The sequence below is a fragment of the Megachile rotundata genome, chromosome 5 (genome assembly GCF_050947335.1).
Source record: "Megachile rotundata isolate GNS110a chromosome 5, iyMegRotu1, whole genome shotgun sequence".
Taxonomy (NCBI): domain Eukaryota; kingdom Metazoa; phylum Arthropoda; class Insecta; order Hymenoptera; family Megachilidae; genus Megachile; species Megachile rotundata.
This window is the reverse complement of record NC_134987.1, coordinates 4,561,776-4,574,992: the sequence shown is the minus strand read 5'-3', so window position 1 is coordinate 4,574,992 and position 13,217 is coordinate 4,561,776. Positions and strand designations below refer to the sequence as shown.

The 13,217-nt window shown below is 29.0% G+C and overlaps 3 protein-coding genes and 1 non-coding gene across 11 annotated transcripts in view; 2 read left to right on the top strand and 2 right to left on the bottom strand.

Moving 5' to 3' along the window:
* The window catches only part of LOC100874815 (innexin inx7-like), a 36,718-nt gene extending 33,461 nt beyond the window's left edge, over nt 1–3,257 (bottom strand). The window contains exon 1 of the mRNA XM_012284627.2: nt 2,483–3,257. The gene's annotated coding sequence lies outside the window, so the exon portion shown is untranslated. The remainder of the gene's footprint in view (nt 1–2,482) is intronic.
* Nucleotides 1,166–1,238, top strand: TRNAR-ACG (transfer RNA arginine (anticodon ACG)). The gene has a single exon. It is a non-coding gene; the product is annotated as a tRNA-Arg (tRNA).
* Nucleotides 3,258–4,736: 1,479 nt separating the features above from the next.
* Nucleotides 4,737–7,106, top strand: KFase (kynurenine formamidase). Its single transcript, XM_003703019.3, has 8 exons — nt 4,737–5,184; nt 5,263–5,353; nt 5,417–5,518; nt 5,577–5,711; nt 5,794–5,872; nt 6,383–6,574; nt 6,641–6,776; nt 6,867–7,106. Exons 1-8 carry the CDS (start codon nt 5,173–5,175, stop codon nt 7,005–7,007), a joined length of 888 nt encoding a protein of 295 aa, XP_003703067.1. The 5' UTR covers nt 4,737–5,172; the 3' UTR covers nt 7,008–7,106.
* An 8-nt stretch (nt 7,107–7,114) lies between these two features.
* Nucleotides 7,115–13,130, bottom strand: Daxx (Daxx-like protein). 8 transcript variants are annotated; one of them, XM_012284619.2, is made up of 5 exons: nt 13,017–13,130; nt 12,556–12,703; nt 8,789–9,941; nt 8,016–8,714; nt 7,115–7,924 (listed from the first exon to the last, which is right to left on the bottom strand). In XM_012284619.2, exons 2-5 carry the CDS (start codon nt 12,556–12,558, stop codon nt 7,299–7,301), a joined length of 2,481 nt encoding a protein of 826 aa, XP_012140009.1. In that variant the 5' UTR covers nt 12,559–12,703; nt 13,017–13,130; the 3' UTR covers nt 7,115–7,298. The 8 variants fall into 8 exon arrangements, with proteins under 8 accessions (XP_012140009.1, XP_076388115.1, XP_076388118.1 ...); XM_076532000.1 differs by lacking the exons at nt 12,556–12,703; nt 13,017–13,130 and adding exons at nt 10,023–10,156; nt 11,143–11,222; XM_076532003.1 differs by lacking the exons at nt 12,556–12,703; nt 13,017–13,130 and adding exons at nt 10,023–10,093; nt 11,143–11,161.
* Between the last annotated feature and the right edge of the window lie 87 nt (nt 13,131–13,217).

Sequence of the window (13,217 nt, the reverse complement as noted above, 5' to 3'; positions counted from 1 at the left end):
ACCGATGTCTCGATTGATTGCTCTTAATGTGAAATCGACAGATGAATCGTATTTCTAATTGAACTAACACTTCTCTGTAACGAGTAGTCTTTGAAATTCTGCGAATTTAAGAATACAATCCGTTCACCAACAATGGTATCAGTTTGCAAAGTAAATTGTCAGCACGTACCCGTACACATCATTGCACATCTGCAATGCTGTACGTGCTGACGCCATCGTTCGAGTTTACTTCGCAATTTAATACTATCGATAAAAAAACTAATGATATTACAATCTGTGCAAGATATTTTGCTGTTAGAAAATGAATGGATCGATCTCGAAAAGACATTGAATCCAGAACATGGGAAAGTGCGTAAAAGGCATGAAAATCAATACTGTTACCCCATACGCGTTTACCAATTGTTGCTTACTGTTACGCCAGATTATACTGCCTTGTCAATTAATATATAACTGAGAGCATGATAATATGTACTTCGACTTTGAACGCTTGATGCTTTACGATTTTTGTTTCATTCGAACAATATCAGATCTTTTATCAAAATAATATTCACTTCGTGCATGAAAATAATTTCACGGTGAATTTAGTACAAATAATCATTCATGTTGTTACATCAACATTTCATTAAAAATAAATCATTTTTATTATTAACATTTTCTTTCAAACAAAACCAACGAATAAAAAAAACTTGTGAAATAAATTACAGTAGGTCAACAGTTTTATAATTCTTTATATTTGACAATCGTGTGAATTTAAGTAATTTTTTGAGCATTTTTTAAAATAAAATTGTACATTAGTTTTTTCAAAGTTAGCATATTCAATATCATATTTTCAAAAATCATATAACTTGATATTTTTCAATCAGCAAATTGGAACTTTTATGGGCCACGTCTCACTTACGAAACCGATAACTTTTCCTAAAGTTAAAATAACCGATAACTTTTCCTAAAGTTCCTAAATAACTTTCCCGTAAGAAAAGGGATTAAATAAAAAAGGTGACTTTAATACTTAAAAAATGTTTATTTTTCTGATCCATAAAAAATCAGCTTGCAACGAGTGGCTCAAAATTTACATTTTGGAAATCTCCTCCTTATATACATTATTTTAATTATATTTATTTTATATTAGGACCATTTATACCGGTAGATACAATATTAAATCAAGGACGGTCCTGTGGCGCAACGGATAACGCGTCTGACTACGGATCAGAAGATTCCAGGTTCGAATCCTGGCAGGATCGAATGCTTTTTTTTTTAATATTTCACAATATATTAATCGTGATAACTATAAAAAAAACGAATGAAAAAAGATTTAATTTTTCATTCTGTATTTACAATCGATAATAAAATTCAGTTCGATATAATTTGGAATTAACGAAGTTGAATGAAAATATTTCTCTTATCATTGTGATACTCATAATCCTCGAGTTACTTTAATCAAAATTGTTGATCAACATGAACGTTTACCCATGTTTCACCCAAGAAATACATTCTCGGTGCGGCTATGCATACTTTCAGCGATCGTTCACGCTATTTCAAGGTAAGAATAGGCAGACAAGACCAAACAGGTTCGACAACGAAAATATGTTGTCCAACGAAAATCTGTTGCCTCTTCAGTCTTTCAGAGAATCAACGAAAACTTGTTCTCTGTCTTGCTCCGCTTGAATAGCATTCAGTAAAAATGTTTTATCGCGGAGCTTGTATTAATGCAGAGCCAAGTTCAAATAACCTGCCACTTATCAGATCAGAATACTTTCATAAAAATAGATGTTTCCGTCACATTCGAGGAGTAGTCGCCCTTTGGCCGTACTTTCTCTTACCGGTTACCTGTTGAAAGTTTAAATAGGTTGGAGAAAAAATGTCCACGCGTAAGGAAACATTCATCGTAATTTTAACGATGCGTTTCACACCTACGCTCTACAATGGCTCGGAAGAGTATCAAATTGTAGGTTACCAATAGAGTTGTGCTATTATTAGCACGATTTAACAACGTGATCCTGAATTCCAGCGAATACAATGCATACAAAAGGATACCTACTTAACGCCGTGGAAACTAATTGGAAATGAGCGTAGTAGTTGGTGGGTCAAATAAATTAACCCAGTATGCACCGAAGAACCGGTTACAAAACATGTAAGCTGAGAAGGGCCATCAAGGAGAGCAGAAAAAGGCTCGTAAGAGTCTCAAAATTGATAACATTATTATGGAATTACCATAATGAACTTATTGTCATTTCGCTGATATATCTGTCAAATTATTGCGAGTTCTTCTCTTGAAGGAATGTCTTGCAGGAATGTCGGGATACAAATAATTAAGTGGTTAACGTAATCATTTCTTGGTCGAGTGAATATCGGTACAAGGTTCGACGACTGCAGGATCGTAGAGTCAATAATCTTGCTGCTTGCATTTTATTGTGCATTACTCACCTCTCTTGAACAAAATAGCCCATCAACCGACAAATTTTTGACTGGAAAAGGTTTCTCTTACCTGTGGTCTGCGGGTAGGCGTCGACGTGGCACGATACCCGATACATCAGCTGCTACGGACCTACCTGTGACTCCTCCACAGAGAATGGTGTGCACGTTACGAAAGAGTGGGGCCAAAAGGAGAGACCGGTTTTTCTGGTTTTCAATCTCTTCGACCCTCGTACCCTATTCTCTCTACCTTCTCCGTGAATGCGCTATAGGATGTGTATATCCTTAAACGCATACACATATTTCCTACATTATTTCACCCTTCGCGTCGCTATGCCGAATATGACTTTTGCCTTATTCGCTTTTACTTTAATCGTGCGCATTCATTGACCATGCTGGTAAATATTTTCTCACCTTAATTCTAGCGAATGCTACGGAGCACGTTGACATGAAACAGTCCACAAAGAAAACTGAAAACATGTTCTTTTTTATTTATGTCGTGCAATTTTTTATTGCTGAATGTAGTGAGACTTGGGTTGATTCCGTTTGCATTTCTTCGTTTGTTTGTAACACGCTATAGGCTACAATTTCTTATTTTTTAACTTGACATTTTTGGATAGAATCGTAAGGCACCGTGCTGGATAAATTTTGGCAAGTATTATTATTAAATATCTTATGCTTTTTTTGTACACATATGCTGTTATTGCCATAAGAGAAAATTTAAATGTAATACTTTAATTCAGGGATATATGTACTGAAACATTTTTTATTCTCTTCTGACTTTTAACTTGCCCTTTTCCTTAAGTTTTTTATATCTCGTTGTGAAGTTGTACCATATTTTGTTAAGATGTTCTTGAAGAGAATGAAATGATTACAATATGTTACTTATGTTGCATACAAAAAATAATTCAATAAAAATTTCTATATCTTCAATTTACAATTTCTAATTGTTAAATCCCAATGTGTAACTTTTTGACTAGTTAGATTATTTTGTACCATATATGTTGTTTAAGAATCATATTTAAACAGTGCTGTGTGTATTATTTAAATATTATACGTACTGTTTGAATTTGAAAATTCAAGGGATTTTCAAACTTTTAATTTAATCAAAGTATAATCGAATTTTTAATTATAAATATAAGGTTTCGCGCTTGAATTAAAAATTTAAAATTATTTTCGTTGCTTAAAAATAGGAAAAAATATATGTTGGGTGCTTTCTAATTTCATTATTTTTTAATCGTTACTCAATGTACGTCTTGAGTTAATTTCCATCAATTATGTCTTTCTGTTTTCAATAGTAAGCGAATTTAGATGTTTAATATTTTTTACAAATAGACTATAGACTGATTCTATAAAAAATCTGTACACATAGAATTGTAGAAGTTAATAATATAGATAAAAATTCTTCCATGTAGCGCCCGAAGATAAAGCTGATGGAGATAATAAAAAATATACACATTTACGTAATACAGATACGATAAATGTATATTATGTGGATATGTTACAAATGTAAACTCACTGAAGTATCAAGCAATATTATTAGTTTAATTCATTGTATACTTGCATATACTTACAGCTCACAGACAACAATGAGTAGTTAATTTCACAGGTATAAAAGGTTTTAATTTCTTGATCAGAAAAATTTTTACTTTGTATACTTCGAAACTAATTTCCAGATTTTCAGATTAATAAATTATTAAGTTCCCAAATTTCAAAACTTCTCAATTTACAAGTTTCTAACTTTCACTGGTAATAAAATCTCAAAATCCTAAATTTCTAAATTTGAAATTTGTATATTTTTATGTTCTTGTACCTCTAAATTTTATAAATTTCCAATTGTCTCTATCACCAAATTTTTAAATTTGAAAATTCCAATATACTTCTATATTTTGTAGATTTTATTCTTTTTTAAATTCTAAAATTTCAAAACTCTGAAGCTCTGAAACTTTGAATTTTCAAGTCTCCACAAAATGTCAATATTTTTAATTTATCAAGTTTTTAGATTTTTAAATCTTCACATCTCTAAATATCTACATTTGAAAATTTGAATATTTGAAATTCTTATATTTCTGTATTTCCAATGTTTATAAATCTTCAATTTTCTAAATCTTTAAGTTTGCAAATCTTTAGATTTCGACATTTCTGAGTATAAAAATTGGAATAATTCTATGTTTCTAAATTTTATATATTTCAAATTTCAAAATTGGATATTTCTACATTTTTACATCTTTTTAAATTTCAAAATGTTTAAATGATCAGTCTGCAAATTTTTAAATTTAAGTGGTTCAAAATCGCAAATAAAGAATTTTTAGAGGTATAGAATACGAAAGAGTCATTTATCTCACACTTCATCGATACATAAACCGTGTACTCACGCACTACGGTTACTCAATCTGCCCATCGCTGCTATATGTAATGGAGATTACATATCTTTATTTATGAGTAGCAAGATCAGTCGTTTGTGCGCATGGATGACGAGTAAGACTAACTAGCAAGAGTGGCGCGATCTGCAATTTTCGAGTATTTTCAAATAGCGTAGACTTAACATTTCGCAAAACCGGCACAGAACAACTTACTGTTAAAACAGTTTGCAGTCGTCAGTCTGTAAAAAAAAAGATTTTTCTCTTTCTATAAATTTCACTAATACATTTTTTTTAACGAGGCATCGATAGGGAAGGGAACATCTTTATTATTAAAGCAATAGCTTGATTCTTGTGGAAATATACTTCTTTTAATTTACGTTCTTATACTTGACGATTAAATATGTCTATTTCCGTAAGTTCGCGTTAATTAATTTGTCCAATTATTGTAATTAATTTATACTGTTGTTGCAAAATTTGGAGTCATTTTTAGGATCATGAAGCTAATTATACTCCGACTAAATGGAGCAAAAGATTTGATCAAATGCGTATATTGGTGCAACATTACAAATTGGCTAAAAATGGTAAAAAATGAATTTTGGAAGCACAATTATCTTGCAGTCTTTTGAATTGATTTATTATTGCAGTAACTGAAAATTCTCGTAAAAATTTGGAATGCGAACTGGATATTGCATATGGAACAACAGATCGAACTAAATATGATATATTTGGCACCGATTTACCAAAAGGTATAAAAATATAAATAATTATCATTAATTTGGTAAATTTATTACTTTTTTATTTCAGACGCTCCATTATTTGTATTTATTCATGGAGGTTATTGGCAAGAAGGCAGCAAAGACACAGCTGCATTTGCGGCTCCTGTTTTTACTCGCAAAGGGGTCAAAGTTGTTACTATCGGTTATGATTTATGTCCCCACGGTGAAATTTATTTCATCTTCTTTTTTATTTACTTCCAAATATCAATTTAAATACTTTAATTTATTTTCTTTCTTTATTTCAGTTAATTTTGAGGATATAATGTCACAAATAAAAATGGCAGTGGAACAAATATTGAAATTCGCTTTCAGTCTTGGTAGTCGGTACGAACCATATAATTACATTACGCCATACGTATAATATAACATTTGCATAGAATAAGTTTTATTAATTTAGGTACTAGCCAAAAGGAGAATACAATTTTAGTAAGGATTCATAAATATTACGCGTTTATTATTTTCTCAAATATGTATTTATTCTTTTAAATATTTATAAAAACAATAAGTCGTGTTTTTCAACATTTGTTAAAGTTTTCGTTTATCAAACGAATATAAAATTATTATGACTTAATTATTGATATGCACATTTCCTATGTAGTTTGTCAATGATTATATTATACTTTGCTACCGTTGTTACTAGATATTAATATTTAATAGAGATTTAGTACATTTTTAATTAAAAATAATGGCTCTTTATTGCACTATCTTTATAAACCAATCTTTAGATTTTATTAAGATAAAATACAAAATTACAGCAAAATTATGTAGAATTCACCCTGTATAAGGATTAAATTAATTTATAATATTATAATAAAAATAAATACATTTGTACAGGGGTGTTTGGATTTCTGGTCATAGTGCTGGTGCACATTTAGCTTCAAGTCTTTTGTTTGATCAATTATGGATGGAAAAAATGGCAGAAAAAGGATGTTTAAGCTTATTAAAAGGCATTGTATTAATAAGCGGGATATATAATTTAAACCAGCTGGTTAATACTACTATTATTAACAATTTGAAACTAACAAAGTAAGTAATGAGAAACTTTTAGAATTATTCGCATTTTTAAATCGTAATCTACTCTGCACGTTTTAGAGACGAAATCAAGGCATACAGTTTGACTACTTTAGATATCAAAAACAATAAGCCAATTCAAGGATTAAAAGTTATTGTAACTGTTGGAGAATGTGAATCACCGGGATTCATTAATGAATCACGAGAATGTGTTCAGGTACTACCTTAAACAAATAAATAATGATTTCTAACGTATTCTAGATGATATTCTGCAGACAAAAATTTATAATTTTTATTTTTATTATAGAAACTTATTACAGTAGTGGACAACGTTCAATATATTTTACTTCGAGATAATATCGATCACTTTAATATCGTTGAAAATTTTACAGATGAAGAATTTATTTTAACAAAAGTGATACTGAATTCTATATTTTATAATTCATGATAAAAAGAAATTGTACAAGTGTTATGTCAATAACACACTGAATGTTAAAAAAAAAATATTAAAAAGTACAGTGAAAATATTTAACATATAAAAACCATACATACGTCTTTGTTTATAAAAAAATTTATTCAATGTAATATAGCTAATATTCTAATACAGTATTGGTAATTACAAATGGTCTTTTTAAAAAAATTATTACATTTACGTGTCACAATTCAGTGGTCATCTGTCATTTTCTAATAACTTTACATAACAATGATCAAGATGAATCACTTCCAGCTTTTGTTTCTGTCATTTAGATTGAGACATAGATACGTCTGTTTTTGACTGTTGCAAAGATTTTTCTTTTTGTTTTGCAAGTAATAATACAATTTGAGCAGACTGAGGTACTTGTACAATAATATTGTTCTTTTTTGTTTGTGAACTTTTTACTTGATCATTATCATTAGTTTTCTGATCAAAATGTTGATTAGATGGTAGTCGGATAGTTGTGGAACCTCCACTATTATCTACCATTTGGTAGGAAGATGTCACGATTTCACGTTGTAATTTTGCTGTATTACTTAAATCCACCGAGTCTTTAGAACCCATTCTCACATAATTGTTTGTAATGTTTTTTACTTTAATTATATTTTTACCTGTTGGTATTACCAACATTTTGCGTTTATCTTTCACATTAGGAAGTACCTTATTTTTACTTTGAATACTTGCTTGCTGATGAGCAGTCGAATTTTGTTTTGATGATTCTTGAGTAAGATCTATAATATCATTATTTTTCTCTACTTGTCCTACTTTTTCTTGAATATCTTTCCATGTCCCAGGAAGCTTAGCAAAAGAGCGTACTCGCAACAATGGTTTTTCCTCCTCCAATGGCTGTTCATTTATTAATTTTTCACTTATAATATCAGATTCATCCTCTACAACACACAGATATAATAAACTTTAAATTCCTCTATTCATTCTTTGATGATTAATTCTTCTTTATTAATAGTACATTTGTACACTAACCTTTTGTTTTCTCAATAAGAATTTTATTTTCCGATGTAGTTAATGATATTACACTAGGAGAAGTATTTAAATCACGTGGCACTGTATCAGGCAACAATGTTGTTTCGTTTTTTTTTATTAACTGTGTGTGTTCTGATTTAGAAATATTTACATCACTATCAACTCCTTTTAATTTTAAATCGTTAACAACGTTTTTTAATTTGTTATTAGTCTCTGTTTGGTGTTTTTCTTTTATTTCTATAGCAGACTGAACATCATTTACACTAGATTTAATATTAATATCCATTTTACTTACAGGTGTTTCACTTCCATCTGTACCATTTTCATCCTCATCTGTACTACCTTTATTTTCAGTGGCACTCACACTTGCACCATCCTCATTAATGTTATCGATTTCATTATCAATTTCTTCATCTTCATTCTCTGTGTAATCCTCTTCATTTTCTTCGTTTTCTGTTGATGTCCCAGTGGTATAAGGTTGCTCCTTCATCTCTTCTTGTTTCTTCGCATACTCCTGAAATACATTTGCCAATCTCTTTTCACCCTCTTGTTTATTCTGCCTCAGTTTTTCAGCTAACTGTGAATCCTTTAAAGCAGGATCATCTTCTTTGTTTTCAAGAGACAGGGAAAATGTATCCCAATAATCATTACGCCGGCAGCGTTGTAAATATTCCCCCAATTCAGTGAATGCTTTTTTTGCTATAACAAATATTATATATAAACAGTGAAATTACAATTGTACATAAGTTTTAGTTATAAATTTAATAACTTACCAATCTGTTGCTGTTTTTTATTATCCAAACCTAAATTATGTAATTCATTGCACTTTATAACACATTCTAAAATATCTCTATAATCCGGGAAAATTAATGCATTTGTAAAAGCACCGATTTTCTTTAATTTATTTCTCTTGGATAGTTTAGAATTAATAAAACTTGTGATAGCTTGATCTACAAAAACAATTCCAGTTGTATTAAAGTGCTTTGGCCGTAAGTACTGTCGTCCTGCATCAGTACTTTCTCCAACATATTCACAATATTTATTATAAAGTTCCACCATTCGATGTTTAAACTTCTCTAATTTAATATAGTTGCTGTTATTTTCATTGTCAAAATCTACTTCCGATTCTTCTAATCTTTTAATATACTTTTCACATTTTCTCATTGCTTTTAATATTAATCTAATTTTTCTTTGTGAACCATCATGTTTTTCTTGTTTATTATCAACAACTGATTTTTTTTCACTATCTTTAGCTACAGTGTTATTGGTAGATGTCATATCTGAACACAATGAATTAGTTGAATTTTTATCTACACTCAACTCATCAGTATTAACAGCACATTCTAAGCCATTTAATGATGTTAATGAATTTTCTTTACGGTTATTTTTCATTTCATTCATTACCTCAGCAATATGTATGTATAACTTGTTTTTGCTAAGCATAATGTCATTTCTCTTTTCATTTAAAAAATTGGCAAAAGTTTCAGAATTAGCATATGAAGGATCCAATTGCTCATAACGCCTTTTCAATTTATTAACAACAGTTTTCATATCCTCAGAATGATCTTTTTGCAAACATAAACTTATGAACATAGGAAATATATCCTGTTCAACTAAGAAAATAGTTTTTTTCTCTTTTACAACTAACTTTGGTTTTAATAATGTTTTATCTTCATCATTTTTCTGTACAGTTGGTAGTTCGTCAGAACTGTTTGTTGGGTCACATATAGGAATACTGTTTTTTTCGCACACAACCACTTTTGTTTTGTTTTTAGAACAAGTATTATTTTCACTGATTACTTCAGAAATTTTTCTTTTCTTCCTAGCAGTTTCTACACTTTCATTTTGACTTAAGGATGGTTCCATTTTTATAGAACTGTCCTTTAACTGTTTGATTACCGATGTTTCTTTATTATTAGCTTTGTTCTGAAACAATAAAGAATTCACAACTTTTTGAACTTGCTTTAATTTAAGTAGTAATACTTGTGATATTTGCAATGCGCAAACCTGTTCTATTTTTTCATCATCATCCGATGAAATACAGATAATTTCATCTTTATCCATGTCTGTTATTTTGTCTTAATGAAAAAATTAAATTAAAGTAGAACGTACAAAATACGTCAATCAGTTCTCTGAAATTTCTGTTACCATTAAAAATAATAAGCTATTAAACTAATCGCTTGTTGTGAAAAGTTTCCAACATGTGTATAGTGACTTCCAGAAACATTAGCCCATTGAAGTTATGGATGGAAATTGAATTACTTTATATAATTTAAATTATATTATTATCTCAACTATGCTTATTTTTTAAAAGTATAATATATAATGTATATTATTAACAGTTCAATGATTTAATGACATATTATCATAAGTATATGTATCAACAACTAAGATTAATTGTTTACATTGTAAAACTACTATGATAAAAACCATATGTTTATTTTAATAATCTAATTTGAAAAACTAAAAAATAATGTAAGAAGATTAGCTGTTAAAAATAATTTAATTTTAATACAACGTCAAATTAAAGCATGATAAATAAAATAAAAAAATACTAGAAAATTATAAATACTGTCTTCATCAATATAATTCTCATCGAATATGTCAAAATAATGAAAAAAGTTATTATGATTATATATTTTCAGCAAAACAGCATTATAACAATAATTATTAGAAAAGTTGAATAAAATAATATTTTAGCACTAACATTAATTGTTAAATCTTAGAAATAAATAATAAAATATTAATTCCCATTCAATACTTACTTTATTCCTTTTAATTCATATTCTTACCAAATTTTACTTTTACTTGAACCATTAATAACACACATTTTGTATTGTATGGTCACAATATATATACAAGATTAGATAATTATGAAATATTTTGCATCTGTTATTTAACTGTGTAGTAAAGAAAATAATTCAACTTTTGTCGGCATAACAAGTAGACAAACACTTCTAGGAGTCACGACACATGTTAGTGTTTAAAAATGTTAAACACAAATCTTTAACATTTTCCTTTAATTCAAATCTAAACATTTAATTCATTTCCTTCATTAAAACATTTAAGATGTTGAATCAAAACGAAGTATGAATACAAGATACTTCAAATAACTAATAATTCTTACAATTCTATTTACGAGTAACCATGATTAATATCTAGGGACTTTACTAAATGCATGCATACCAAACTATTCGAACGACTTCTAACTACCTAACTATATACAAATTATATATATGCGGATTAAAGTTATTTTAAAGAAACAATAAAATATCAGAAAATAATTACATTTATTTAGATATATCTTACGTAGAAATAAATATAATAAATTTTATAAGAAGAAAAGGAAAATTATATTTCATTCCATAAAGGAGTATCTGTACATTTGTTAACTCTATTCTGCTCTATATATTTTGTAATCCTTGATAATGCGCACGCGCTCTTATAATTAATGTCAAAGTACATCACAAGCAGAAAGATTCATAATATCTAATTTTCATTAATAACAATAAGATTCGTTTGTGTATATTTAGCAGAAATTGTTCAATTGTTAATCCACCGTTATATTTTACAAATATATTGAAAACATTAAGTACAATATTTCTTTCATTCTGCAAACTTATTATATCATCACTGATTCCCGCTATACGTTCATGTTTTTACACAGCATATCCTATCACAAAGATAGAAATAAGCGGTAGAAAAACATCACACACAATAATATATCTCTTTTGACTATCGAGCTGTTTTTTTACGAAACGGAGCATATATACACAAAAATTATTATATTATTTATATCAAAATAAAACATAGTACTATCTTTACTGTACTTTTATACTTACGATATATTTTATTTTTTTTTACTGTTATTTAGGACTATGTATACATACATATATATACTTTATTTAGCAAACAATGTAGTAATTCACGAATTTAGTTGATACTTCTTTATGGTCGCTTTTTACTTCGTGGTCATATACATGGTGAACAGTAATAATGCATGTATAGTAAAATCAGAATAATTTTTAAAGTGTACATAATAAGATATATAAAACACAGGTATATACAATAAAACAAATACAAGAAAGTATACGAAATGAACAAAATTTACTCTCCATACTGTGTGCTTCAAATATAATTCAGAATCGCAACGGTAACTCACCGTAGATTTCGAAATATCGTGTTAAGTAGCTTAACCGATTGAAAAATTGTTCTAAACAAATTTTAAGATGTAATTTTTTTGAAAAATCAATACCTATTAAAATATTTTATGTCAAAGTGTGGGAGATATATTTGTACATAAAATGTTTGTCGCAAAGTAATAATTCTCTGAACTGTCCGTTCACTAGATATATACGCTTCGAACTATTCGACGTTATTACCGCATGCGCATAACTTTTAATTACGGAACACGTACAACCAATCAAAGTAGATTTATGTAACATCAACGAAAATTCATTTTATACGTTTCTTACACTGAATAAAATATAACGTGACTAACTTCAAGTGACTATATACAGTGTATATTATACACGATTACCATTGGTATTATGTATGTATTATATGTACGAGCGTCAGGGCATCGAAATAGCGCATGCGCGTTGCTGTTGGTTACGAAGCATGCTGCATCCAATCAAAGCTGACATGCGCACAACGAATGAAAACTGATCGTATAAGTTGTTCTTTCGCTAAACAGAGAAAAGCTCCTTTTAGTTGGTACTATTAGACAATTTAAAATATTCACTAGAAACAAATAATATTTATATTTACTAAAATTAAACAAAAAATCAAATGTAAAGATAATTTACATTGTTACATATATCTTATTTGTACCAGAATTTTAATTGTAGACAAATATAAAGAAATTCTTGAATTATTAACGAGTCTTACAGCAATACTAGTATTAACGTTGCTAGAATGTTGAGATATATTATTACTTATTTGGTTTATATCAATTTATTAAAATAACTATATAAATACAACAGTTTTACATATAGTTACCTGAGCACTTCACGCTTTTAGGTCTATACACTTCAGGCAAAGAGTACCTACTCTTTGCTTCGGGTTTCCAACATAACGCGCCACCTGGAAGGCTTTGTACGTACAGTGATTCCGTCGTTGCGTTACCGTTTACGGTGTTGGGTAATTGTAAATATGTCATTAACGCAGGTTATATCTCGTCAGCAGTCTTAAAAATGAGTT

What these genes read in the sequence shown, in the direction of transcription:
- Daxx (XM_076532000.1), bottom strand. Translation starts at nt 10,079, where the DNA reads ATGGATAAAGATGAAATTATCTGTATTTCATCGGATGATGATGAAAAA. An exon ending in ATGATGAAAAAATAGAACAG is followed by an intron (nt 9,942 to 10,022) that starts GTTTGCGCATTG and finishes TTATTGTTTCAG; the next exon opens with AACAAAGCTAATAATAAAGA. An exon ending in TAAAAAACAGCAACAGATTG is followed by an intron (nt 8,715 to 8,788) that starts GTAAGTTATTAA and finishes TATTTGTTATAG; the next exon opens with CAAAAAAAGCATTCACTGAA.
- KFase (XM_003703019.3), top strand. An exon ending in TTATGATTTATGTCCCCACG is followed by an intron (nt 5,712 to 5,793) that starts GTGAAATTTATT and finishes TCTTTATTTCAG; the next exon opens with TTAATTTTGAGGATATAATG. An exon ending in AACAATTTGAAACTAACAAA is followed by an intron (nt 6,575 to 6,640) that starts GTAAGTAATGAG and finishes TGCACGTTTTAG; the next exon opens with AGACGAAATCAAGGCATACA.